Here is a 26,368-nt window from a genome sequence, read left to right on the forward strand (position 1 = left end):
TGCAGAGCATCTTGGACAATACAGCTCACCCCCTCCATTTCACACTGGTCAAACTGAGGAATGCCTTCAGCAACATACTGGTTCCACCAAGATGCAATACAGAACGCCACAGAACATCCTTTTTTCCCTGTGGCTATCAAACTGTACAACTCCTGTCGTGGGGTAGACTGACTGATTCCCCCGTCCCCCCAATCTTTGCAAATCCCCAATCCTTTCTACTCGTCACTTTAATTTCATGTATCTCGTTATGACTGCTGGCAAATCAATTTTCCTCCTGGGATGAATAAAGTTCTATCGTATTGTCTCCATCACCCTCTGTGGCAGAGAATTCGGAGAGGTTCACTACCCTCGCAACAAGTTCCTACTCACAGTTTTAAATAACCATTGCCAAATCTTATAATTGTGTCCCTTTGTTTTTGTCCCTCCCACTAGTGGAAATATTTTAAACCTGTTAAGTGCCCTTAGTATTTGAAGGTTCAATGTCACCCCTCATTCTTCTAAGCTCCAAGGCAAACTGGCATAAACTGCATGATAGGAAAATCATCTCATCCCAGTAATTAGCTTGATGAATCTCCTCTGGACTTCCTCCAATGCTATTATATCAATACTTGATTAAGGGATCAAATCTATGCAGACTATTGCCGGTGTGGCTTCACTACCACGTGTATAACTATGTTTAAACTCCAGCCCCTTTGCAATAAAGGACAAAAATTATTGTGTCATACTGTTCTGTGTTCTTGAGCCACTTTTCTTATCCCAAAGCTATTTACTCCTTTTTCTTTATCGGATTAAGTGCCTTTCCTTACGAGAAACTTGGGCTAGCTGTTATTGACGCTCAAATGTGCCTTGCAAAAAGATCTATTATTCTTTGCTGTTTGGAAGGCCAGCATTTAGACAAGGAATTCAATTTGTAGAGTGGAGAATGAGGGATAATATCCCCACATAACATGATAGCTCTTATCAATATTTAATGCCTTGAAGAGAGGGAATGGATTTAAATTACAGTCAGTTGCAAATATACTTTAAAGGTTTTGGGCCATGTGCCATGCTTGTAAGAAGGAAATTGTCAGTTTGTGGCTGATAGCTGAGTATTGAACTAGCTAAAGTATTATTCCATTATCAGTGCTTAAATAATATCCAAATGAAAATGTATCTGATAATTCTGCTTGACCTATATTTAGCACTGCATACCGTCCAAATTAACTTCATAAATTTGTCGTGCAGTCTATCCATGCCCCAAATCTGTTGCCGCAAGATAAAGATGAAAGTGAAAAATAAATGGATCCAACCTTGTAGAAGGTTTGAGCTCATGTTGTTGAGTTTTCAATCTTTTATTGGTCTGGCTAATCCTACATTATATCATGATTAAATAGCACACCCATAGGCCCTTAATCATGGTAAGAGGATATAGAATTTAGAACATTGAAACATAGTACAGCCTTTATTGACCTGATATTGGCCACAATATTGACCTCAAGGAAAGCATGCTCACATTTTGTTTTAGCATAATTAAGAATGAGAGGTGAATGACTAAGGTCTCTTTACATACAACTACCAGGTGTCAAACATAAGAAATATAAAGTTAATGAAATAATAGCACAATGGATAAACGAGTATGACATGGCCATTACACAAATTTGTTGGAAAATGATCAATATCGGGAAATAAATATTCCTGGGTATTTAACATTCAGAATATATAGGCAGAATCAAAAATGAGTATGAAGAGTACTGCTAATGGCTAATGTGGTAAATGTAATAGAGAATGGCTCATAGCTCAGAAAATATAAAAAATACTCAGATTGGTTGGAGCCAGGAAACAATGAGAAGTAAACAATACTGGTTGGAGTTTTGTATAGAAACATTAGTGGTATTAAAGAGCACAGTGTAAATCTCAAAATTAAAGGCATTCTCTGAAGAATGATGCAATAATCATGGGGAACGTCAATCTACAGATAAGCTGGCTAAATCAAATAAGCAATAGTAACACACAATCATAGTGTGGAAGGCAAATGCACAGAGTGTGCAGAATATGTTTTGTTTGAATGATTGTGTTGAGAAGCAAAGCTATTTAAGATCTAGTGCCATGCAATGAGAAAGGGTTAATGTTCTGATAATTAAGAAGCCAATGTAAAATTAGACTTTCCCTGAAACCAGGGTTTTAGGTCTAAACAAAGTGAGATACAAAGGCATGAGTGATGAGCTGGAAATGGTAGATTGGGAAGCTACTTTAAAAGAATGACAATTGGGTGATAGATTGGGTGAAATTGAAAGAAAGAAATATATAATATCTATATACTAAAACTCTCGTTTGTTTGTTTGTTCCTGAACTACAGCCAAAACGGTACACGATAGCGCAACAATTTTAGGCCCACCTTACTCACCGTCGTCCTTTTGGTGCTAATGGAAGAAGTTTTATTGAAATTTGTGTTATATTTTTTAAGTTATTCACATTTTAAAGTTTAAATCTATCTCCTAGGCAGGGGGGGGGGGGGGGGGGGGTTGGAGGGGGAGGAGGATAACGTCTAGTTTCTTATAAAGAAATATATAATATAATGGGGAGTCCAGAACCAGGGGTCACAGTTTAAGAATAAGGGATAGGCCATTTATGACTGAGATGAGGAAAAACTTTTTCAGCCGGACAGTTGTGAATCTGTGGAATTCTCTGCCACAGAAGGCAGTGGAGGCCAATTCCCTGGATGTTTTCAAGACAGCTAAATTTAGCTCTTAGGGCTAAAGGGATCAAGGGATATGGGGGAAAAAGCTGAACAGGGTACTGATTTTGGATGATCGGCCATGATCATATTGAATGGCGGTGCTAGCTCGAAGAGTCGAATGGCCTACTCCTGCACCTATTTTGTATGTTTCTATAATGCAGTATTTATTTCTTTAGTTTACAACAAATATATACCCCATTTAAGGCACAAAATTCCAATCGGAAACAAGGCAACGCAAGAGAAGGCCGATGCTGGAATCTTGAGTAAATCCAAAGAAAGACCCTGACTTAAATTGTCACCTGTTCATTTCCCTCCATAGTTGTTGCCCAACCTGCTGAATTCCTTCAGCAGTTTTTTTTGTTTCCTTGAGAAAATACTACGCTCTATTATCAACAAAGAATAATGCTAGTGATCTGACAGAGACTATGGGATTATGAAACAGCCCTTAGAAATAATTGCCTGATATTAGTATTTTGTTCTCCGGATGCTTTGGGGAAAATGCTATTGGATTTATTAATGTTTGTCAGATAGTGTTCGTTGAAGAATTTGTGCTTGTACTGAAGAGTTCCCCTGGCTAATGCCTCTATCTACTGCTTTCAATGTGTTGCACCTCCCTTGTTCCTTACTTTGTATATTTGTCAATGAAATTAATCTACATTTTCTTTCAAATTTAAACTCACAGATACAAGTAGAAGATGACCAAGGTGTGAATGTTGGACTGGAAAGCAGCCTAACATTGCGACGCCTACTTATCTGGACTTATGATCCCAAGATTAGACTCAAGACCCTTGCGGCACTTGTTGATCACTGCCAAGGTAATTGGGATGCTTTCAACATTTTTCATTATTTGAAATTAAAGTAAGATGCTCAAGTTTTAAAATTATTGGAAAAGAAAAAACATAGATAAAGGGAGTTTATAAGAATGTCTGCCCAATTGTGATATACATGGCCTCATTATACAAGAATTAGATTTTGAAATTAAAAACAATTGCTAATGTTATTGAAAAGATTTCTCCTCTTGTGAACTTGTGCATTAACAAAAAATTTGCACCTGAGTAAGACTTTTTTAAAAAAGAGATTGCCAGTGATTGTTCGACAGGAAAGGAAGTATTTAAATAGATTTGGGTGGTTTTATTCTTAACTGTCCATTGAGTTCTGTGATGCAGTTATGGTCGAGCAGAATAAAATTGGCAAAGGGCAGCATAGTGGCGCAGCGGTAGAGTTGCTGCCTTACAGCACCAGAGACCCAGGTTCTATCCTGACTATTGGTACTGTCTGTACAGAGTTATTACGTTCTCCCTGTAACCATGTGGGTTTTCTCCTGGTGCTCCGGTCTCCTCCCATACCCCAACCTTGTATAGGTTTATAGGTTAATTGGCTGCAGTAAAGATTGTAAATTGTCCCTAGTGTGTAGGATCGTGCTCGTGTACGGCAATCATTGGTCGACACGGACTCAGTGGGCTGAAGGGCCTGTTTCTGCACTGTATCTCTAAGCTAAATTAAACCTAACTGGAAGATAACATAGGTTATTGGCAGATAATTAAGAGCGTAATACTTTCTTTGTCTCAGTGGGTAATGACTGCAATTCTCTCCTGCTGAAGAAGGTGAAGACAGGAACATTCAAAGTATTTAGGGTGGAGGTAGATAAATATGTTAAAGATCAAGGAACTGAGCATTATGAGAAACTGGTTCAGAAAGGAGCTGAGGCCAGTGTAGATTAGCCATGATCCTATTGAATAATAAGGCAGGTTTGAGGGACCAAGTGGCTTACTGCTGCTCCTATCTTTTTATATAGTTGTGTTCTTATGTTAGAGTTATTATCTGGCCATGAGTCTGTCCAAATGTCTTTCAAACATTATAATTGTACCTGTCTCTACCACCTCCTCTGACAGCTTATTCTATATATCCACCACCTTCTACATGGCTAAACGTGCTCCCCAGGTTTCTAAATCTTTTCAATCTCACCTTAAGCTTATGGTCTTAACTGAGATTTTCCTACCCTGGGAAAAAGACAGATCAATCACCTTATATACAGTAAACCCTCATTATTACAGAGCACTTTATAATGGATTTGGTTATAGCTGACTGTCTCTGAGAACAGTTACAGTCTCTAGTTGCCCTGCAGAGTCTATTAAAATTGCCGAGCAATTATTGAGATGGACACTTTATTAAGCAATGTAACAAACAGCCTTTAGTATTTTTAGCTTGCAGTAATAAAAATACATTTTAACTGTTAAGAAATTTGTACACTCAGCAAGCAATGCAGGTTATTGTCTTTGGAATGAGAAGCTGAGTGAACGTTTACGGTCAACGTCCTTCCATCCTGAACTAGGTCGTGGGAGTCTCACAGAACAGGTTAGGGTTTCCTCACACCAAACGTCCCAAACCTCGCATTTTGCTCTCAATCTCTGAATGCGAGAATCAGTAGAAGGGACAGTGGTTATTGCTGTTTCCCAGCTGCGCTGGACAAGGTGGTTCCGAACGGCCTCCAGGGCACCTCCGCTCCAGTTCCTGCCCAACCGGTCTCCTCGTAACTCAAGCCACTTGTCCCAGCAACCTGAAGTACTGGTTACATTTCTGTGTAGTATTTCAAGGAAAAATTTCAGACTGGAAGCAGCATATTAAAAAGAAGCATGCAACTATGACGGAACTTGAGGCATGTGAGCTGCCCTAGGATTGTTTACTTTAGAAAACAGTTACAAAATAATTTGTCTCAGTGCATTTCACATTTCTGAGAGTCAGTGACCAGACCCTGACAATATATTTGAGGTTGTAAATAAGCTTTAGAGTTAAAATTCCAGGTTTGAATGAGCTGGAAGGAGGGAGTTGTGGGTGGTGGGGAATGTGCAAGAAAAGTGGAGGGAAGATGGAGAGGCTAGATTAGCCTAAGGTGGATTGTGTGCATAATTGAGTTGAAGCAGAAAATATAGATAATGAGTAAGTTGTTTGAAGTGGTAAAAGATTGATGGAGGTGATATCAGAACAAAAGAAATATATCCATTCAAACTATCTCTACCCTTAAGATCGTGTTGATCTGACCTTGACATTGCATCCACTTTCTTGTCTGTCCCTATAATCCTGATTTCCCTTTGTTTAAAAATCCATTCCAGTAGATTGTAGATTTACTGAGTCAGCCATCATTGCTGTCTGGAGCAAAGAATGTCAAAGATTAATAACCATCAGATTTTTCAGGTGCGGCAAAGATTCATGTGCACCATCTGCAATCTTGTTTACTACACTTGCTGCTCCTTGTACCTACTCAATGAGACCAAGCATAGACGAGGTGACCGTTTTGCCAAACATTTGCACTGCCTTTGCTATGGCCATGTGGAGCACTTGGTTGCTAACCATTTTAATTTGCCTATCTCACCTGTCTTATCGAAGTTCCTCGTGGCTTCCTTGCTCTTGTATTCTGTCCCGCCATATTAAACTTAAGTACCCATTTGTTTTTTTACCCATATACTGTACATACAATAGGGTCAAATATTATTGTTAAATGTAGTTTCCCTTTCATTAAAATAATGTTGACTGTTTAATATGACAATTTTCTACAATGCTTGATTGTATTTTTAAATCATCTACAACTACTTCCTTTACAACAAATTTCAGTATTTTCGCAATGAACTATATTATGCTAACTGGGTCCATGATATAGGTTCACCACCGATTTTCCAGCTCCCCTGGTTCCAGAGCCTTGCCGGATTATTCATTTTGCCCGACCAACAGATGTCACACCCTCCAAGGGGAGTCGAACAGTCCGCCTAGGCCGCCATGATGGTCTGAGATACTGGCCCGCAAAGTCGTCTTTGGAAGTCGACTATGGGAACTAATTCCCTGGCTCCGGGTGGGTCGGAGTTCTGGAGCCCCGACCGCAAGGGGCAAATTTGACCCCCCGATTGGAAGTCTGGCTGCAGAAGTCGGCTATAGGAACGAGTCCTCCGGCTCCAGTCAGGCCTGAGGTCCAGACCCCCGCCACAGGGGGCAAATTGGAACTGCTGATCATAAGTCCAGCTGCAGAAGTTCCAATAAGGTTGAGAGTGGCTGCCTCACCTAGCTGAGATGCCACATTTTCAGATTGAACTTCCAGGGGGGAATTTCAACTGCGCTCTCATAATTCTGTCCAGATTAAAGGAGGTGCCGGACCATCAGTTGCCAAAAAATCAGTGGTGGACCTGTATTTTCTGTAAGGATATTATGTTTGTGGTTTTCCAGTCCAAATTTTAACAATGTCGTAAAGTCATGCAGCACAGAAACAGGTGCTTTGGTCTTCCATGGCAACCATTTATTAATCACTTGCACATATATTTCCATCAACTTCCCCAGATTCTACCACTCAGCTTAACACTAGGGCAATTTATACTGGTCAAATAACCTCGCAACCCCTATATCTTGGGGATGTCGGAGGAAACTGAGAATCCAGATGGATCTATGCGGTTACAGAGAGAATGTGTAAACTCCATGCAGACAACATGGAAGCTGGGATTGAACCCAGGTCACTGGACTGGGAATCAGTAGCTCTACAAGCTGCATCATTGCATTGCCTCATCTACAGAAATATGGAAGATCACAACCAATTGGCGTAGTACATAGCTATGCTACCTCATCATGCAAGTGACCTTGCTTTATTCCTGACCTCTGGTACAGTCTAGTTTTAGTTTAGTGTAGTTTATTGTCACGTGTACCAAGGTACAGTGAAAAGCTTTCAGGTTTCCTTTAGATGCTCTGGATTCCCTTTGTGATTGATAGGAAAGTCATGGTGAAAATGATGGGCATGTGAGAAACAATATTCTGCAAGGAAATAAATGGGAGAATAGGATTGCTTTGAAAGCTGGCATTGACGATGGGCTGAATAGCCTCTATGCATTACTAGAGAAAATATGGAAGCCTCCTTGTTAGATGTAGGTTGTCATGTTTAAGGAACTGTCAGCCTTTAATGCCATTAGTTTGACTAGTATCTTTCCTTCAGTGAATGTTTTCCCTTCTATTGCCTCTTTTCTCTTTATAGGAGTTATTTTACTGTCTTCTACCATAAATTGAGGTACCAAATATTTGTCCAAAGCAACTTTCATTTTCCATATTTCCCATTATTAATTTGGGACCTATGTTTAGCTACTTATTTCACAAAGCTGATACAGTATCTTGCTTTTCTGAACCAAGGTAATTTCTACCAATTAATTTACTTGACCTATATTAACGTATTTACAGTGCCATCGAACCTTTTTTGGCTGCCTTTTTGAAGGTATGTCCCTGTGAATATTCATTTTCCAGACTAGGAAACTATTAAATGATGATTAATTGGGTCATATCCATTTATTTGTGTCACAAATTTGTTCATTTTGTAATTAATGCAATTATCATACAGATAAAGACTGTATCTTTATGTAATGTTTTTATGTAATGTTTTTGACATTATTTCCTTTAAAAAAAATCTAATTTACAGGTGCGGTGTCATAGTTTAATATTCTGTTCCTTCTGGTCACATTCTGGTTATCGTTACCCAGATTACAATTCTATATTACCACCTTGTCCTTCATCTTAAACTTAATAGATTTACTCATGCCTAATTCCTGTTCCCATCTCCCCAGAACTAGAGATTCAGCATGAAAGCACATCCTTCGGCACACCAAATCCACGCCGACCATGGATCACCTGCTCGCACTAAATCTATGTATCCCACTTTCTCATTCACTTTCTCATGCACACTAGGGGCAATTCACAGAAGCCAAGTAACCAACAACCCAGCAAGGCACAACTTTGGGATGTGGGAGGAAACCAGAGCACCTGGAGAAACCCACATGATCACAGGGAGAATGTGTAACCTCCACACAGACAGCACCCAAGGTCGGGGTCGAACCTGGATATCTGGTGCTGTGAGACCACAGCTGCGCCACTGTACCACCCTATAAAGTTTAAAGCCCCAACTGCAATCCAAGTTATTTGATTTGTAAGGCCACTCATTCCAGCTTGATATACGTGAAAGCTATTTTAATGAAGAGTTCAGCCTTTCCCCAGTCCTGGTGTCACCTAGATCGTCATCCATTTCTTCCATACACATCATTGAGCCACAAGTTCAATTCTCTGATCTTATGCTCTACATCAATTTGCATATGCTTAGAGTAGTAACCCTACGGTTCTAGATTCTAATTTAAACCCAAACTGTTCATACTCCTCAAAATCATTTTCCTACTTCAACCTCTGGCTTTGGTACCTTCATGGACCATGACAACTGGATCATTCCCTTTGGGAATTATGCTGTTGGCTGTACTTTGCCCCCTTTTGCTACTGCATTGTTTCGTACTCCTACCCACCACCTTCACCCCCACCCCCCAAATATGAATGGCTCCCTGCATCATGTGCTATGGTCAGTTTGTTTATCTGTCTTGCAGTCCTTTACCACATGTTAGATTTTGGAACTGGTGAAATGGAGTGCAACCTTTCAAGTCTGAGTTCTGATGTGAAATAATATGATCAGAATTAATGTACATCCTCAAAACATTTTTGCAACCTTAATATTGCTTGAAGGGATTTAGAATAAATATTTACTTTTTTGGAAATGGTTTAGAAAGAATGTGAAAACATAAGTGCTTTAACAATTTTCATTGTGATTTGTTCAGGGAGGAAAGGTGGAGAATTGGCATCTGCTGTCCATTCTTATACTAAAACTGGAGACCCATACATGAGATCATTGGTGCAGCATATTTTAAGTTTGGTTTCACATCCTATACTTAATTTCCTGTACCGCTGGATTTATGACGGCGAGCTTGAGGACACGTACCATGAGGTAAAAAATTATTTTTGTTTCTTTCCAGGTGTTAATCTGAATAGAAGGATTTGGTTTATGGCCTATAAAAGTCATACTATATTAGCAATTAGACCCTGCTCATATTTCCCAGAAGGCCATCAAGTCAAAACGTGTTTGTTCCACTTCAGTATGGTCATCAACCTGAAGTGTAAATCTTTTTTTTTGTGACCTGCTGTGTTTCTCCAACATTATCTGTTGCAAGGCCAATTTTAGAATGAAATTAAAGTAAAGCACACACCTATCAGAACATAACGAGCAGAAGTAGGCCACATATTCTTTTGTACATGTAATGGCAGTTTCTATACCTTCTCAAAGTCCAACTTCGATAGCCATTACTGCTCGGGGATGGATTGGAGGTATAGCGTACGCACACACCGCACTCTGAGATAACAAAAACGAATCTTCCAAACGCTGTTTCTTGATTAATTGGTCTTTATTAAAGTAGCACAAATCAAAGAATAATTCATAACTTTTCGTTCTTATCAACTGTTTCTTCTTCAAACAATACAGTAAAAATCGTGTAGTCGTTACCGTGTAGTCCTTGTGAGTGTGGCTGGTGCGAGTGTCGTAAAAAACTGTATACTTTCCATCCTCCGAGACTAAACTGAACCACAATCTCTGTCGCTACGCTAGCCTCCTCTGATGTGGACACTTCCCATTACGTATCAAATCACACCCACAAGCATGCAAAAAAGACAGAAACTAGAAATATTAAACATAGCCATAATACGACAGTAACTAAATTAAGCGTAAATAGCTCCTACAGTACATATGTCATTATTCAATAAAATCATGACTGTTCTGATTATATCCCTCGGGTTCATTTTCAGCCTGATTTCTTCATAATCATTCATTTCCCTGGAGCCCAAAAAATCTATCTCTGCTTGGATAGACGTGTGGATGACTCAGCATCTAGAGCTCTTTCTGTGGCTGATTAGAAAGATTCTAAATTCTGTTATTCCAGTATTTTCTGTCTATGGTATGGCAGTTCCTTTTTAATTACATAAATTGAGGTGAGGATATCCAGTGGACTGGATTCCACCTCTATTCTCTGTGGCTGTGACTAAAGACACTATAATATTGCTCTTAATTACCTTGGAAATTGTTTCATGGGTTTCTCTCATCTTCGGGTTCATGCCACCAAACCATTGTATTATTTTTGATTTAATTGAGTTCAGTTCCTATGCTTTCTCAAAGTCACTAATGTAAAATTGAATGATTCAAAGTGATTTGTTTCATTCAAATGTCATTTGATGTGGAAGAGCAAAGTTGAAAGGGAATCATTGTACTTTATGCATAATGTATAGACATTTTCCAGCTCACAATTATAATGATGATAAATAAAAAGTAAGAGCAAATTCTATTTTTTACCGTTTTTGTATCATATTTTATAGCAAATCATTACCAGTTTCTTCATGAGGGTGTTATCGATCAGTAGTAGGTGTCAGACCATAAGATGAAATGGTTACAAATGTTGATATTGAGTTGGTTTTGAAAAGTCAATGTTGGAAACAGTGTCGAAGGTTTTGGGGAGAAAGTTGTAGAACATGGGGAATGCCAACGTGGGGATCTGAACATGGGGAATGCCAAAAATCACAGGGAAAATCAGAATAATCATCGCAGGAAGAGAGTCTGTGGAGTTTTTATCAGATTTATTTAAGAACAATCCATCTGGTCCCAGATTCTACCCCTCATCTGGCCCTGCATCTTTTTTTCTTTTCAGAGACTTGTCTCGCTCATTTTAAAGGCTCATTTGAATCTGCTGTCTCTGTGATCCCCCCAGGTGGTTCATTCTGGACCGTAGCCATTTGCTGTGTCAAATCAAGTTAACATTTTTCATGTCACTTCCGATGATTTATAATTCTTGACCTTCCCGCTCCAGCTAATGGGAATGTTTCTTCTCAAAGAACCTTGCTGAAATTCTTCATGATTTTCAATGACTCAATCAGATTCTCTTGCAGTCTCCATTTCTATTTGCAGAGCAGATATTGTTCCTGCCTCATGGTTCCAGCAGCTTAGTTTAAATCCGAACCTTTGATGCTGTTTGTGTAGAGTTCTCACATTCGGGTTGCTCCAGTTGCCTTCCACATCCCAAAGACATGCAAGTTAAATAGCTATTGTAAATTATCTTGTAATCTCCTGTAGGTAATAAGAAAATCACTTTACATTGATGGAGAATGAGAGTGAATCAGTTATGGGGAAATAACTGGGAGTATAGATTCGATGGGATTGGTCTGAGAGCCAGTATGTCACAATGTTCAGAATGGCTTTGGCCTATGATGTTAAATTGGGGAACAACCCTTGCTTCTCCAGTGAACACACATAGCTACAGTTCCTTGGACCCGGCATCATTCTGGTACATTTCTTTTCCACGCTTCCAATGTCTTCATATATTTCCCAAAGTGTGACATCTAGAAATGGACATGGTATATCAGTTGAGGCCAACCAAACCTGTGTTTTATAAATATCCATCATAACTTTCTTGCTTTTGTATTCTATGCAACTGTTTATGAAGCCAGAGCCACGTGCCTTTTCAGCTATTTTTCTTGGCTTATTCTGCCACTTTTGATGAATTATGTATGTATTCTTCCAGAGCTCTATAGAATTATGCTCTTAGCCCTGATATAGAGAATAGATTTAGAAAAGGTCATGAAGCCGGAATTGGACCGGGGTAAATGTGCATTAGGCCACCATGTGCAAAGTTTTGAATGATCTCAAGTTTATGGAGAATAGAATGAGGGGTGCCCATTAAACAAGTGCAGAGACAGAGAAAGCAACAGAGATCTGAGGCAAGGTAAAGAAGTAAAGATAGAAATTCCAAACTTGATAGCCATAAGTTTGTGCTGCTTCCATCACATTTGATATGCTTTCTCTAACAGACTGTAAGCAATTTAGAGGCTTCAAAAGCTCCTTTTGTTGATGGAAAACATTGCCAACCATCTTGATTAAGATGAAGTTAAAAGAAATGCTTAGATTTTAATCTTGGTAAATGGCTGACCTGTGAAATTTTAAAAGGTTAATAGAATACAAAACATAGACATGCTGAGCTTAAGTATCGGGAATAAAAGTTACATTGCTCTACATGTATGTGGAAATACTTTCATTGCTAATTTGGCAGGCATTTTCTTTCTTTTGTTTGAAGTTTTTTGTAGCTTCTGATCCAACAGTGAAGGCTGACAGATTATGGCACGACAAGTACACTCTGCGAAAGTCAATGATCCCGTCCTTCATCACAATGGATAAGGCCAGAAAGGTGATTACTTGGGAGCTGTTCTAAATTGTGAAAGTGATAAGAAAATCACTATGCTTTGATGGGGTGTGAGGGTGAATAGGTTATAGGGAAATAACTGGGAGAATTAATTTGATGGGATTGTTCTAAGAGCCAGAATGGCTTTGCCTTATGTTGTTAAATAGGGGACAACCCTAACTTCTCCAGGGGAGCCCACATGCTCATTTATCTCTACATGCTCATTCAAATGCTATTGCCCTTCCACAGTAGACAATATTTATTTCTATCCTAAATTATCTGTTCAAATAGATGTAAAGAATTCAACTATACCATGTTAACAAAAAGCAAGATATTTCATGTGTGCCAATTATTTTATTTATCTAACTCTCTACGACCACCTTATCTTCAGCCAATTGTGTGTCCATTTAGTTAGCCCGCCCTGGATCCTATGTGATCTAGTCTTCTGGGACTGCCTATCATATGGTACCCTGCCAAAGGCCTTGCTAAAGTCCATGCAGACAAGCCTACCCACTGCTCCCAGCTTTTTAAATTTGTGCTTTTTCCTTTTGGTTAAATTTACAACATCTCTTTGCATTCATGGTTCTTGAACTTTGCCATCCATATTTTTTGTGATCGTAGGGACATGCTGGGTTGTAAAAGACTCCCACATTCCACAAATGACCTGAACAAAAGATTCAATTCAACTTGGAACACTTTTTAGCTTTGGGTCTGTTAATGCCTTGCTCCAGTACACCCAGTCTGTTGGTACCGAGAATATTGTATTGTCAGTGGTATTGTCTTCTGCGTGAGTGCAGATTATACGTGGACCTGGCATTTCCAGTTATAAGTAACTAACGTACTAACTAGTACTGTGTTTCTATCATCAATTCTGCGGTGTTTTTGAAAGCAGTTGATGACTTTGTATTTTTTTATTTAAGAACTTAACTATTTTCTGTCTCAGGTGCTTTTGATTGGGAAATCCATAAATTTCTTGCATCAAGTATGTCCTGATCAAACTCCAACTGTAAAGATGATGGCTGTGACAAAATCGTCTGTTTCACCAAAAGATGGTACTGTGAATTTGTCACTTGTCCCCTAAATCTGGAATTGTTCGACTATTTTTGCCATTTCTTCGGCTATATTACAGTGAACTTAAAAAAATATTTTTTAATCGTTCATTTTATTAGGCCTCACAATACAATTAATTAGATTAGGGATGGAATGGGAGAATGGTATTAGCAAGGGATTTATGTGGAGAAATAAAATTGCGTGCAGTCAATGTTTTGTAGTGGAAGATTTTCTGATTTAGTCTCGGAGTTGGAAGATTTTCTGATTTAATCTTTTTAGTCTCAATTTAGAACATTCTAACATGTTAACTGATGTGCAAGCTGCTATAAATAATCTGGTCACTGACCATTTAAAAAATGAGATGAAGTTATTCAACTGGAGCCTACCAGGGAGAAGGCAATTTAGTGTTGTGTAATGAACCTGATCTGATAAGGGGACTCGAGGTAAAAGAGCCATTAGGATGCAGTGATCACAATATGATAAGTTTTACTCTACAAATTGAGAGGGAGAAGGGAAAATCGGAAGTGTCAGTATTACAGTATAGCAAAGGGGATTACAGGGGCATGAGGCAGGAGCTGGCCAGATTTGACTGGAAGGAGGCCCTAGCAGGGAAGACGGTGGAACAGCAATGGCTGGTATTCCTGGGAACAATGCAGAAGTTGCAGGATCAATTTATCCCAAAGAGGAGGAAAGATTCTAAGAGGAGTAAGAGGCACCCGTGGTTGACAAGGGCAGTCAAGGACAGCATAAAAATAAAAGAGAAGAAGTATATCATAGCAAAGAAGAGTGGGAAGCCAGAGGATTGGGAATCTTTTAACGAGCAACAGAAGATAATTAAAAAGGTAATACGGGGAGAAAAGATGAGGTACGAGGGTAAGCTAGCCCATAATATAAAGGAGGATAATAAAAGCTTTTTTAGGTATGTGAAGAGGAAAAAAATAGTCAAGGCAAATGTGGGTCCCTTGAAGTCAGAAGCAGGGGAATTTATTATGGGGAACAGGAAAATGGCAGACGAGTTGAACCGGTACTTTGGATCTGTCTTCTCTAAGGAAGATACAAACAATCTCCCAGATTTTCTAGTGGCCAGAGATCCTAGGGGAACTGAAGGAGATTCACATTAGGCAGGAAATGGTGTTGGGTAGACTGATGGGACTGAAGCCTGATAAATTCCCCAGGGCCTGATGGTCTGCATCCCACGGTACTTAAGGAGGTGGTTCTAGAAATTGTGGACGCATTGGTGATCATTTTCCAATGTTCTATAGATTCAGGATCAGTTCCTGTGGATTGGAGGGTAGCTAATGTTATCCCACTTTTTAAGAAAGGAGGGAGAGAGAAAATGGGAAATTATAGACCAGTTAGTCTGACATCAGTGGTGGGGAAGATACTGGAGTCAATTATAAAAGACAAAATTGCGGAGCATTTGGATAGCAGTAACAGGATCGTTCGGAGTCAGCATGGATTTACGAAGGGGAAATCATGCTTGACTAATCTTCTGGAATTTTTTGAGGATGTAACTAGGAAAATTGACTGGGGAGAGCCAGTGGATGTGGTGTACCTCGACTTTCAGAAAGCCTTCGACAGGGTACCACATAGGAGATTAGTGGGCAAAATTAGAGCACATGGTATTAGGGGTAGGGTACTGACATGTATAGAAAATTGACAGATAGAAAGCAAAGAGTGGGGATAAATGGGTCCCTTTCAGAATGGCAGGCAGTGACTAGTAGGGTATCGCAAGGCTCGGTGCTGGGACCGCAGCTATTTACAATATACATTAATGACTTGGATGAAGGTATTAAAAGTACCATTAGCAAATTTGCAGACGACACAAAGCTGGGTGGTAGTGTGAGCTGTGAGGAAGATGTTATGAGGTTGCAGGGTGACTTGGACAGGTTGTGTGAGTGGGCGGATGCATGGCAGATGCAGTTTAATGTGGATAAGTGAGAGCTTATCCACTTTGGTGGTAAGAATAAGAAGGCAGATTATTATCTGAATGGTATCAAGTTAGGAAAAGGGGACGTACAACGAGATCTGGGTGTCCTAGTGCATCAGTCACTGAAAGGAAGCATGCAGGTACAGCAGGCAGTGAAGAAAGCCAATGGAATGTTGGCCTTCATAACAAGAGGAGTTGAGTATAGGAGCAAAGAGGTCCTTCTGCAGTTGTACAGGGCCCTAGTGAGACCGCACCTGGAGTACTGTGTGCAGTTTTGGCCTCCAAATTTGAGGAAGAATATTCTTGCTATTGAGGGCGTGCAGCGTAGGTTTACTAGGTTAATTCCCGGAATGGCGGGACTGTCATATATTGAAAGACTGGAGCGGTCAGGCTTGTATACACTGGAATTTAGAAGGATGAGAGGGGATCTTATCGAAACATATAAGATTATTAAGGGGTTGGACACGTTAGAGGCAGGAAACATGTTCCCAATGTTGGGGGAGTCCAGAACCAGGGGCCACAGTTTAAGAATAAGGGGTAGGCCATTTAGAATGGAGATGAGGAAAAACTTTTTCAGTCAGAGAGTTGTAAGTCTGGAATTCGCTGCCTCGGAAGGCAGTGGAGGCCAATTCTCTGAATGCATTCAAGAGAGAGCTAGATAGAGCTCTTAAGGATAGCAGAGTCAGGGGGTATGGGGAGAAGGCAGGAACGGGGTACTGATTGAGAATGATCAGCCATGATCACATTGAATGGTGGTGCTGGCTCGAAGGGCCGAATGGCCTACTCCTGCACCTATTGTCTATTGTCAACGATTTCAAGTTATATCAGGTGATTACGTTATAAAACTGGATTATCCATTTACTGTATGAGTTAATTCGTTGGAGAGCCTTCAACCCAATCTTAATTTGGCTTGCAGGCTGATTGAAGATTGTTATGTTAGGAATATTTGCATCGTTAATGAACTATAACATTTGAGTAGATTAAGACAAAATATAAGAAACACAATTTTATATTTAATTCTATTCTAGCTGCTGAACTATTCACTGATTTGGAAGGTGCATTTCAAGAAAAAATCGATGCTGCGTATCATGAGACCAGCAAATACTTGCTTGATGTTCTCAACCAGAATTATAATTTACTGGAACACATTAAGGCTGTGCGGCGTTACTTGCTCTTGGGTCAAGGGGACTTTGTTCGTCATCTCATGGACTTGCTGAAGTTAGTACCACTTGAAAGTCTTAAGAGAATTGCGAATGGAAATGTGGCAAGGCACTAGGTGCCAACATATCAAGGTTGTCTGTTAATTTGCTAATTGTAGTCATTCTATCAGCACTTAATAAATCCGCTAAGCAGGTGACAGGCAAGCTATTGATAAATCCACAGTGTGGATGGGTTTGGAAAATATCTGCCGCTGTATTCACTAGAGAAAAAGGGAGCTTCTGCTGAGTGTACAGGAAGTAGAGAAAACTTTGGTGGGAAGTGTGTATCTCAGACTTCTGTTGGTATTGGAAGGGGAGATGTTTTGGTTTCAGTGGTAGGTGGGTGTAGTGTTGGTTGGGTGGGAGAGGTTTGTCAAGGTCAAGGCCAATGTATTGCTTGAACATGCCAAAACGAGAAGGGAGCCACTACTGAATGCAAGGTGGAATCCCTGCTACACCCAATTGCAGAAACATCCTTTGATGGATCCATGAATCAACCCCTCTCCAACAACCTGGAAAGTGTTTGACATAATACCACATAAAAGGTTATTTCACAAGAAAGGTGACCTGGAGTTCACAAGTCTGCTTAATGCAAAACAGACCTCAAAATTACAATCAAATTACTTTAGCCTGAAACCAGGAGACAATAGGTGCAGGAGAAGGCCATTCGGCCCTTCGAGCCAGCACCACCATTCAATGTGATCATGGCTGATCATTCTCAATCAGTACCCCGTTCCTGCCTTCTCCCCATACCCCCTGACTCCGCTATCCTTAAGAGCTCTATCTAGCTCTCTTGAATGCATTCAGAGAATTGGTCTCCACTGCCTTCTGAGGCAAAGAATTCCACAGATTTGCAACTCTCACTGAAAATGTTTTTCCTCATCTCCGTTCTAAATGGCCTACCCCTTATTCTTAAACTGTGGCCCCTGGTTCTGTACACCCCCAACATTGGGAACATGTTTCCTGCCTCTAACGTGTCCAACCCCTTAATAATCTTATATGTTTCGATAAGATCCCCTCTCATCCTTCTAAATTCCAGTGTGTACAAGCCTAGTCGCTCCAGTCTTTCAACATATGACAGTCCCGCCATCCCTGGAATTAACTTAGTAAACCTACGCTGCACGCCCTCAATAGCAAGAATATCCTTCCTCAAATTTGGAGACCACAAACTGCACACAGTACTCCAGGTGCGTCCTCACTAGGGCCCTGTACAACTGCAGAAGGACCTCTTTGCTCCTATACTCAACTCCTCTTGTTATGAAGGCCAACATTCTATTGGCTTTCTTCACTGCCTGCTGTACCTGCATGCTTCCTTTCAGTGACTGATGCACTAGGACACCCAGATCTCGTTGTACGTCCCCTTTTCCTAACTTGATACCATTCAGATAATAATCTGCCTTCTTATTCTTACCACCAAAGTGGATAAGCTCTCACTTATCCACATTAAACTGCATCTGCCATGCATCCGCCCATTCACACAACCTGTCCAAGTCACCGTGCAACCACATAGCATCTTCCTCACAGTTCACACTACCACCCAGCTTTGTATCATCTGCAAATTTGCTAATGGTACTTTTAATCCCTTCATCCAAGTCATTAATGTATATTGTAAATAGCTGCGGTCCCAGCACCGAGCCTTGCGGTACCCCATTAGTCACTGCCTGCCATTCTGAAAGGGACTCATTTATCCCCACTCTTTGCTTTCTGTCTGCCAACCAATTTTCTATCCATGTCAATACTCTACCCCCAATACCATGTGCTCTAATTTTGCCCACTAATCTCCTATGTGGGACCTTGTCGAAGGCTTTCTGAAAGTCGAGGTACACCACATCCACCGGCTCTCACCTGTCAATTTTCCTAGTTTCATCCTCAAAAAATTCCAGAAGATTAGTCAAGCATGATTTCCCCTTCGTAAATCCATGCTGACTCCGAACGATCCTGTTATTGCTATCCAAATGCTCCGCAATTTTGTCTTTTATAATTGACTCCAGCATCTTCCCCACCACTGATGTCAGACTAACTGGTCTATAATTTCCCATTTGCTCTCTCCATCCTTTCTTAAAAAGTTGGATAACATTAGCTACTCTCCAATCCACAGGAACTGATCCTGAATCTATAGAACATTGGAAAATGATCACCAATGCATCCACAATTTCTAGAGCCATCTCCTTAAGTACCCTGGGATGCAGACCATTAGGCCCAGGAGAGTGGAAAAATATTCGGCACTGGAATAGAATCTGTTATAGTTCCCTGCTTAAATGCATCTAATGTATAGCTGGACCTGCCTGAGATGACATTATCTAATCCGAGTCATATGTACATCAATCTGATTTGAGTTGTGAGTAGGGTAATGTCTGTTTTGATTTAAGTCATGCATATTATGATGGTGTGAGTTGACATGAGTCATGTTTATGGTTATATGTGATACTTTTAGAAACATAGAAAGTAGGTGCAGGAATAGGCCATTCGGCCCTTCGATCATGGCTGATCATCCAGAATTATTACCCAGTTCCTGCTTTTTCCCCTTATCCCTTGATTCCATTTTACATGGGATCTAATCTTGGGCATACAATGTAATATGTATGCTGTTATTGAGCACTTGCTTTTCCTTACTTGATGAAGCACAAGAATAAGTGCATGAATTAAAATGTTAGCATCATAGCTTTAACATTGATTATTTATAATTGTTATGTAACAGGCCCGAATTGGCAAGATCAGCCTCAACGTTGTATCAACATAATCTGACTGGTATCCTTGAAACTGCAGTCAGAGCCACTAATGCACAGTTCGATAATCCTGAGATCCTCAAACGTCTGGATGTTAGACTCTTGGAGGTAATAAATAATACAGATTTACATGATGGTTTTGTGTACAGGCCAGGCGATGAGTGACTTCTCATTCTTGCAGGTTTTAACATCCCACTTCTCAGTCATCATCATCATCATGGTCCTCCCTTAATATTCTTTCCCAGTAACCCCAACCTCGCTTATGGATACCTCATGACTACTCGGGTCACCTCAAACATTGATAGTGTCATTTTTGATCACTTCCACGGTTTATGCTCCCCTTTCATCCTCCCTACCTCTTTGTCTCCCTCCGTGTAGAAAAGTCTCTCCTAATTCACTTACATTGTCACTTTCCACGTTTCAGCTAATTAATCTTTGACCCTCTGTTTGCTACAGTTTTTCTGTAATTACAGACCTATTCAGTCCAAACGATCTCATCCATTATTGATGCCCTAGTCCCCATTAAGCTACTACCTTCTCATCCTTGGACCTCCCATGGAAAAAACTTGTAAGCACTTAACTTTCATCTTATTTTCTCTTGTGTAAATTGTCTTAAATCCCATACCGTGCTGCACTACCATTGCCTCCATCAGTGAGGAGCTCGGGAAATTCTTAGTCACAAAGATGGAGATCATCGGATCATTCACCTTTACCACCCCCAAAATAGCCCAACATACCAAACTCTTTCTGTTTCATACTGTATTTTGTCTCTTTCACATCTGTTTGTTTACTGTGTTGACGAGATGCGTTTCTTCCTCCATTAAACCTGTGTTCTTCTAAATCTTTGACACTCCATAATCTGTCCTAAACCACATTTGAATTGATATTACACCATTGATATTACTGATAAGCCAGAATAAGAACTACAACAATGAAATTCCAACCTTGCTGAAAATACAGTAGCTTCTTTTGACTTGGATACCTATTCCTGATAGCAAAGCCCTTTTTAAAGTTAATTTCTTATTTCCATCTTTTCTAGATATCAGCTGGAGACACAGGCTGGGATGTCTTTAGTTTGGATTATCATGTTGATGGCCCCATTGCAACAGTAAGTACAGTTATAAGATAGTCATGGAAACCCTTGAAATGTATCTAAACAGGCCTTGAACAACCTGTATTGAAGCTTTGTTTATCTTTTTTGCAAGTGTCAGCCTCAAGTTAAATTAAGTTATTAAATTATGCCAGTTAAAATGTCATGGTTTTAAAACAATAATAACACGGCTCTAGTTTTCTGCAATTATTTAAAAATAGCTGTTTTAAATCTGTAGCTGGAACTTATTATGACTTTTCAGCAATATATCAGGAAAGTCAAATAAATACTAAGTTCCTTGTATTTATTTGTAAGGTATATTGGTAAGGTGTATTTGTAAGGTATTTGCTAAAGATGTATTTGTAAGGTATTTGCTAAAGATCCAAATAACAAAGGTTGAAATTGCATATTATGAGCTCCCTGTGAGTTGAAAAGTATTCGCAAGTTGCAAAATGAAATCCTACATCCCTTACTCTATGTTGTGATTTATCATTATGTCTCTGAGGACAAAAACATGGATCAGTACATCTGGAACTACCAGGCTTTAACACTGATTAATGGTTTAATTGATGCCATTGTGTTTTAGGTGTTCACTCGCGAATGTATGAATAATTATTTAAGGGTATTCAACTTTCTCTGGAGAGCCAAACGAATGGAGTATGTTCTCACCGATATCTGGAAAGGACAAATGTGCAATGCCAAATTGCTTAAAAACATACCAGGTAGGCAATTAACCCCAACTTTTCTTCTCCATTTGCCTATTAACTCCCTTGGATGTAGTTCCACACCATCCCCTACTATCAGCCTCGCACATCGCATTCTCGATACCCAGCTACTACCATAAGACACCAACGTTCCTCCGGTTTCCTTTTTCATTGTGTTTCATTTGAACTCCCAAAGTGCACGGTAGCGCATCAGTTTCATAGACAGAGTAATGTCTGCAGTGGTGTAGAGGTGGATCAGGCAGGACCCTAGCATATGGTAGGACAGTTCAGAAGTCTGATAACAGGGCAAGAACCTGTTTCTGAGTAATTTTATGCGCTTTCAAGCTTCTGTGTCTTTTGTCTGGTAGGAACGGGGAGAAGGAGTAATGACTGGGGTGAAACAAGTCTTTGATTATGTTGGCTGTTTTCCAAGGCCGTGAGAATTGGAAATGGAGTCAATTGTGGGGAGTCTGTCTGTCTGGTCTGTTTGATGGACTGGGATACATCCACAATTCTCTGTAATTTCTTGAGGTCTTGGGAAAGATGTTCCCAAACTAAGCTATATGCTTTCTATGTACCATCTATAAAAGTTTGTAAGAGTCATTAGAGACATGCCAAATTTTAGTCTCCTCAGGAAGTAGAGTTATGCATTTTTCCATGTGGTTGGTCCACAACAGATCATTGGTATTAATAACGCTAAGGGACATAAACTCCTAACCATTTCGACTTCTGCACTATTGACGCTGAATAGGACACGTTCTCCACCACACGTCCTGAGGTCAATAACTAGCACCTTTGTCATGCTATCATTGAGGGAGGTTGTTACTTTGTTCCCCATTCTGTACTCCGTCTCATCATTGTTCATGATCCGTCCCACCACTTAGTATCATCTGCAAACTTATAGATGGAGTTGGAGCCGAATTTGGCTGCACATTAATTTTCTTTATTATAGACAGCGCGGAAACAGTCCCTTTGGCCCAGCGATCCCCACACATTAACACTATCCTACACGCACTAGGGACAATTTTTTTCATTCACCAAGCCAATTAACCTACAAACCTGTACGTCTTTGGAGTATGGGAGGAAACCGAAGATCTCGGAGAAAACCCACGCAGGTCACGGGGAGAACGTACAAACTCCAAACAGACAGCACCCCTAGTCGGGATCGAACTCGGGTCTCTGACGTTGCATTCGCTGTAAGGCAGCAACTCTACTGTTGCGCCACCGTGACCTAATAAGTGTATCGGGAGTATAGTAAGGGACTGAGTAATGGACTGTTCTCAGGAGTGGATCCTTGCGTAACCTGAGGACCCCCTATACCCCGATTCACATGCTGTTTCGGGTGATCTTCATATAGAAAATATTTTTTCTTCGACATCCATCAGCTAGACTTCTTTCTGTGTCACCAATCATCAAAGCAATATTCATTAGTTTGGGTGGATATTGCTGAGATTTTAAAAGCAGTTGCAATAACTGTCCGTAGCCTGCACTGAAACTCTCAGCATGACCGAAGGCATGGTGTTCTTTACCAATATCTTCTGTATTCTTGCTCATTGTTTGGATAAGTACAGTCAGAACTTCTGTGTCTCCATCTCCTTTCACGGCAACACCCAGGTTCAAATGTGCATCGGCATGTTTATCATGGATGGGGCTTTCGAGCTAATTGACAAATTAATTTTACTTGAATGTTAACCATCGTTGTTGTGGTATTTCTACCTATTTATACTCATTGATGTGATTGAGAAATGTTGTTATTGTAATTCATTAGTTACTTGTAGAGTTTCAGAACATTCAGAGGCCATCTAGTGAGAGGGGTGGTTGCGATGGGTCAAATGGCCAGAATTCATGCTATGTGATTTTATGAGTTAATAGAACAAGTTGGGCCCATTCCTCGTAGAGGGAGGAACACGGAAGGGGAGAGGGTGTCGTCACTGAGTGAGCCCTGGACTCAAAGCCTCTCCTGTATTGGTGTAGGACCTTCAACCCCCCCACTCAATCCCCCTTAACCCCCCACTGACCCACTCCATCCCCCCTACCCCACCCCCACTTGTCCCTCCCCAGCCCTGCCTCCACCCCCATTCCCCCCTCCCAACCCCTATTCCCCCCCTCCCCCTCTCCTGTATTGGACCCGAAGTCTCTCCTGTATTGATGTATTAAATGGATGGATGGATGGACGGACGGACGGACAGACTAAAGTTCTTCATTCTGGCACTGCTCTAAAGCTTCTCCCTTTTTGCATCTTCCTCAGAGTTATCAGGAGTGCTTCACCAGTGTCACATTCTGGCATCAGAAATGGTGCACTTTGTACATCAAATGCAGTACTACATCACTTTTGAGGTAGGTCCAGTGAGCAGCAATACTTGTAGAATTGTTATTTTGTCAATTTATATTCAAAATATATTATTTGTATTCTCTATAATTCTTGCTAATTACATCTAGCAATTTTACAGGTCAAAATTGTTGGTTTAAATTTAAGTCAAAGTTGTGTGTGTTAAGACATGGGCTTTTGACTGTTAACAAAATAAATGTGTATTAATTCGTAAACTTGGGTCATAACCATACAGTTCTTGCAGACAGTAATGAACAATGTAGTTGAACTGCTAGAACCTTAGATTGTAGATGGTTCGTGGCAAACTAGATGCCAAGAGGATAAATTCACTTTCCACCAATAATTCCAGCAAAAATAAGGGTCACTGACAAACCGTCTAAGCTGACTCACAGAGCAATTACATCAAACCTATTCTCCAACTTATTTCCCCATAACTTATTCTCTCTCGCATGCTCATCAATTCCATACTTATTCTCCTACAGCCCACCTATAATAGAAGTATCAACTTGCACATCATTAGGATGTGGGAGAAAAGTGGAGTTAAATGAATATTTCTCATCTTAATTTATCATTAAATTACAGGATCCCTGGCAGAGATGCACATAGCATCAAGAACCAAGGGTTCAAAAGACCAGAGGATGGCTAATATTGTGCCTGTTTATAAAAGCCTATATGAGACTGAGAATGTCAAACCAGGAAGCTGGGAAAGTTATTGTAGGGGATTCTGAGAGGTGTGCATTTGGAAAGGCAAGGACTGACATGGGACAATCAACATGGCTTAAGGGGTTGTTAAAGTGTTGAGCAACCGGGTGATTTGGTAGGTTTAGACAGACTGAGCTGAGGTGTTGAGCGAAACGATCGCCAAGCCTGTGCTTGATCTCGCCGATATACAGCAGTCCACACCTGGAACAGCGGATACAGTAGATGAGAATAGAATAGAATAGCCTTTATTGTCATCCAAAAACATGTTTTTGGACGAAATTACGTTACCCACGGTCAACAATGAGAGGCAATAAAAAAGAAAGCAATAAAACACACAATCACAAAACCAACATAAAACAAAAAACATCCATCACAGTGAGTCTCCTCCAGTCACCTCCTCACTGTGATGGAAGGCCAGAATGTCTTTCTCTTCCGTGCCGTCTTCTCCCGTGTTCAGGCAGTCGAATCTGCCACGTCGGGGCTCCCGAAATTGAAGCCCCCGTCGGGCGGTGGAAATTCCCGTGACCTATTCCAGGCCGCGGGCCGACCCAAGCCCCGCGATTCGGGGCGGACGAAGACGCTACCAATGCCGGAGCTCCCGAAGTCGGCCCCCACCCAGGGTCCTGCGAGCTTCAAACGTCCACAGAGCCCGCGGCCGAAGCCTCCAAAGGCGAGTCGCAGCCGCACTCGCAGCACCACCATAGCCTCCGATGACAGCCAGCTCCGCAGGTGGTGAGTACAGTCCGCGGGCTCTGCGAACCAGAGCCCCAGGTGGTCCCAGCTGGAGGCTAGCAGCTCCAGGTGTTTGGCCGATGGTAGGCCACAGCGTGAACAGGGACACGGCCCAGGAAAAAGGTCGCGTCTCCGTTCGGAAGAGACAATTTTTATAGCTCCACTCCCCCCCACCCCACACATAGTACACAACCACAAATAAAGACTACATCACATCTACTTACAATTAAGATTAAAAAAACAAATAGGTGAGCCGCCCGCAGCTGCTGCGCAGCACCGCTACACGGTTGGAGAAATGAGGTTGGAGAAAGTGCAAGTGAACCTCAGCCTCATCTGAAAAGACTGTCGGGGTCCTTGGACGGAGTCGAGGGGGAAGGCATAGGGACATGTGTTGCATCTGCTGCGGTTGCAGGGGAGGGGGTGGTTTGGGTAGGAAGGGACGAATTGACCAGGGAGTTGAGTATTTTATTGCACCTAAGGCTAAATGTATCCTGCAGGTGTTAGAATGTTCCTGGGATGAGCTGTGGAATAAGATGCAGCAAGCACAGGATCTTGATCACATCACTGCTGCTCATGAAGCTTTCCTTGACACAATACTCTCCCAATGTCTGTTGGACAGTAAATCTGAAGTAAGTGATGTCTGCTTAATATGCTTTGATTCTAACTTTTTATTACTGCTCGGGATTAACAAAGAGGAAAACATGTCATTTTTTTTGAGAAGTGTCCAATCCTATCCTTATTTTTCAAATGTATTTATAGGATGCACAGATCACTGGCAAGACTAACTGCTCACCTCATATTACCCTTGAAAAGCTGTAAGGAGTTATTGCCATGAACCACTGCATATGGTCTGTATTCACTGGAGTTTAGAAGTAGGCTTGTATTCACTGGAGTTTAGAAGGATGAGAGGGGATCTTATAGAAACATATAAAATTATAAAAGGACTGGATAAGCAAGATGCAGGAAAAATGTTCCCAATGTTGGGCAAGTCCAGAACCAGGGGTCACAGTCTTAGAATAAAGGGGAGGCCATTTAAAACTCAGGTGAGAAGGAACTTTTTCACCCAGAGAGTTGTGAATTTGTGGAATTCTCTGCCACAGAGGGCAGTGGAGGCCATATCACTAGATGGATTTAAGAGAGA

General features: G+C 40.8%; 1 protein-coding gene across 2 annotated transcripts in view; it reads left to right on the plus strand.

The window, feature by feature from the left end:
- Nucleotides 1-26,368, plus strand: part of tubgcp3 (tubulin gamma complex component 3) — a 63,062-nt gene that overhangs the window by 16,835 nt on the left and 19,859 nt on the right. For both annotated transcript variants that reach the window (XM_078403001.1, XM_078403002.1), the window contains exons 10-19: nucleotides 3,399-3,531; nucleotides 9,331-9,497; nucleotides 12,661-12,771; nucleotides 13,709-13,817; nucleotides 16,774-16,963; nucleotides 19,643-19,778; nucleotides 20,710-20,778; nucleotides 21,347-21,482; nucleotides 23,713-23,801; nucleotides 25,725-25,856. In XM_078403001.1, coding sequence (XP_078259127.1) covers nucleotides 3,399-3,531; nucleotides 9,331-9,497; nucleotides 12,661-12,771; nucleotides 13,709-13,817; nucleotides 16,774-16,963; nucleotides 19,643-19,778; nucleotides 20,710-20,778; nucleotides 21,347-21,482; nucleotides 23,713-23,801; nucleotides 25,725-25,856 — 1,272 coding nt within the window. The remainder of the gene's footprint in view (nucleotides 1-3,398; nucleotides 3,532-9,330; nucleotides 9,498-12,660; nucleotides 12,772-13,708; nucleotides 13,818-16,773; nucleotides 16,964-19,642; nucleotides 19,779-20,709; nucleotides 20,779-21,346; nucleotides 21,483-23,712; nucleotides 23,802-25,724; nucleotides 25,857-26,368) is intronic.

The sequence above is a fragment of the Rhinoraja longicauda genome, chromosome 7 (assembly GCF_053455715.1).
Source record: "Rhinoraja longicauda isolate Sanriku21f chromosome 7, sRhiLon1.1, whole genome shotgun sequence".
Classification (NCBI taxonomy): Eukaryota; Metazoa; Chordata; class Chondrichthyes; order Rajiformes; family Arhynchobatidae; genus Rhinoraja; species Rhinoraja longicauda.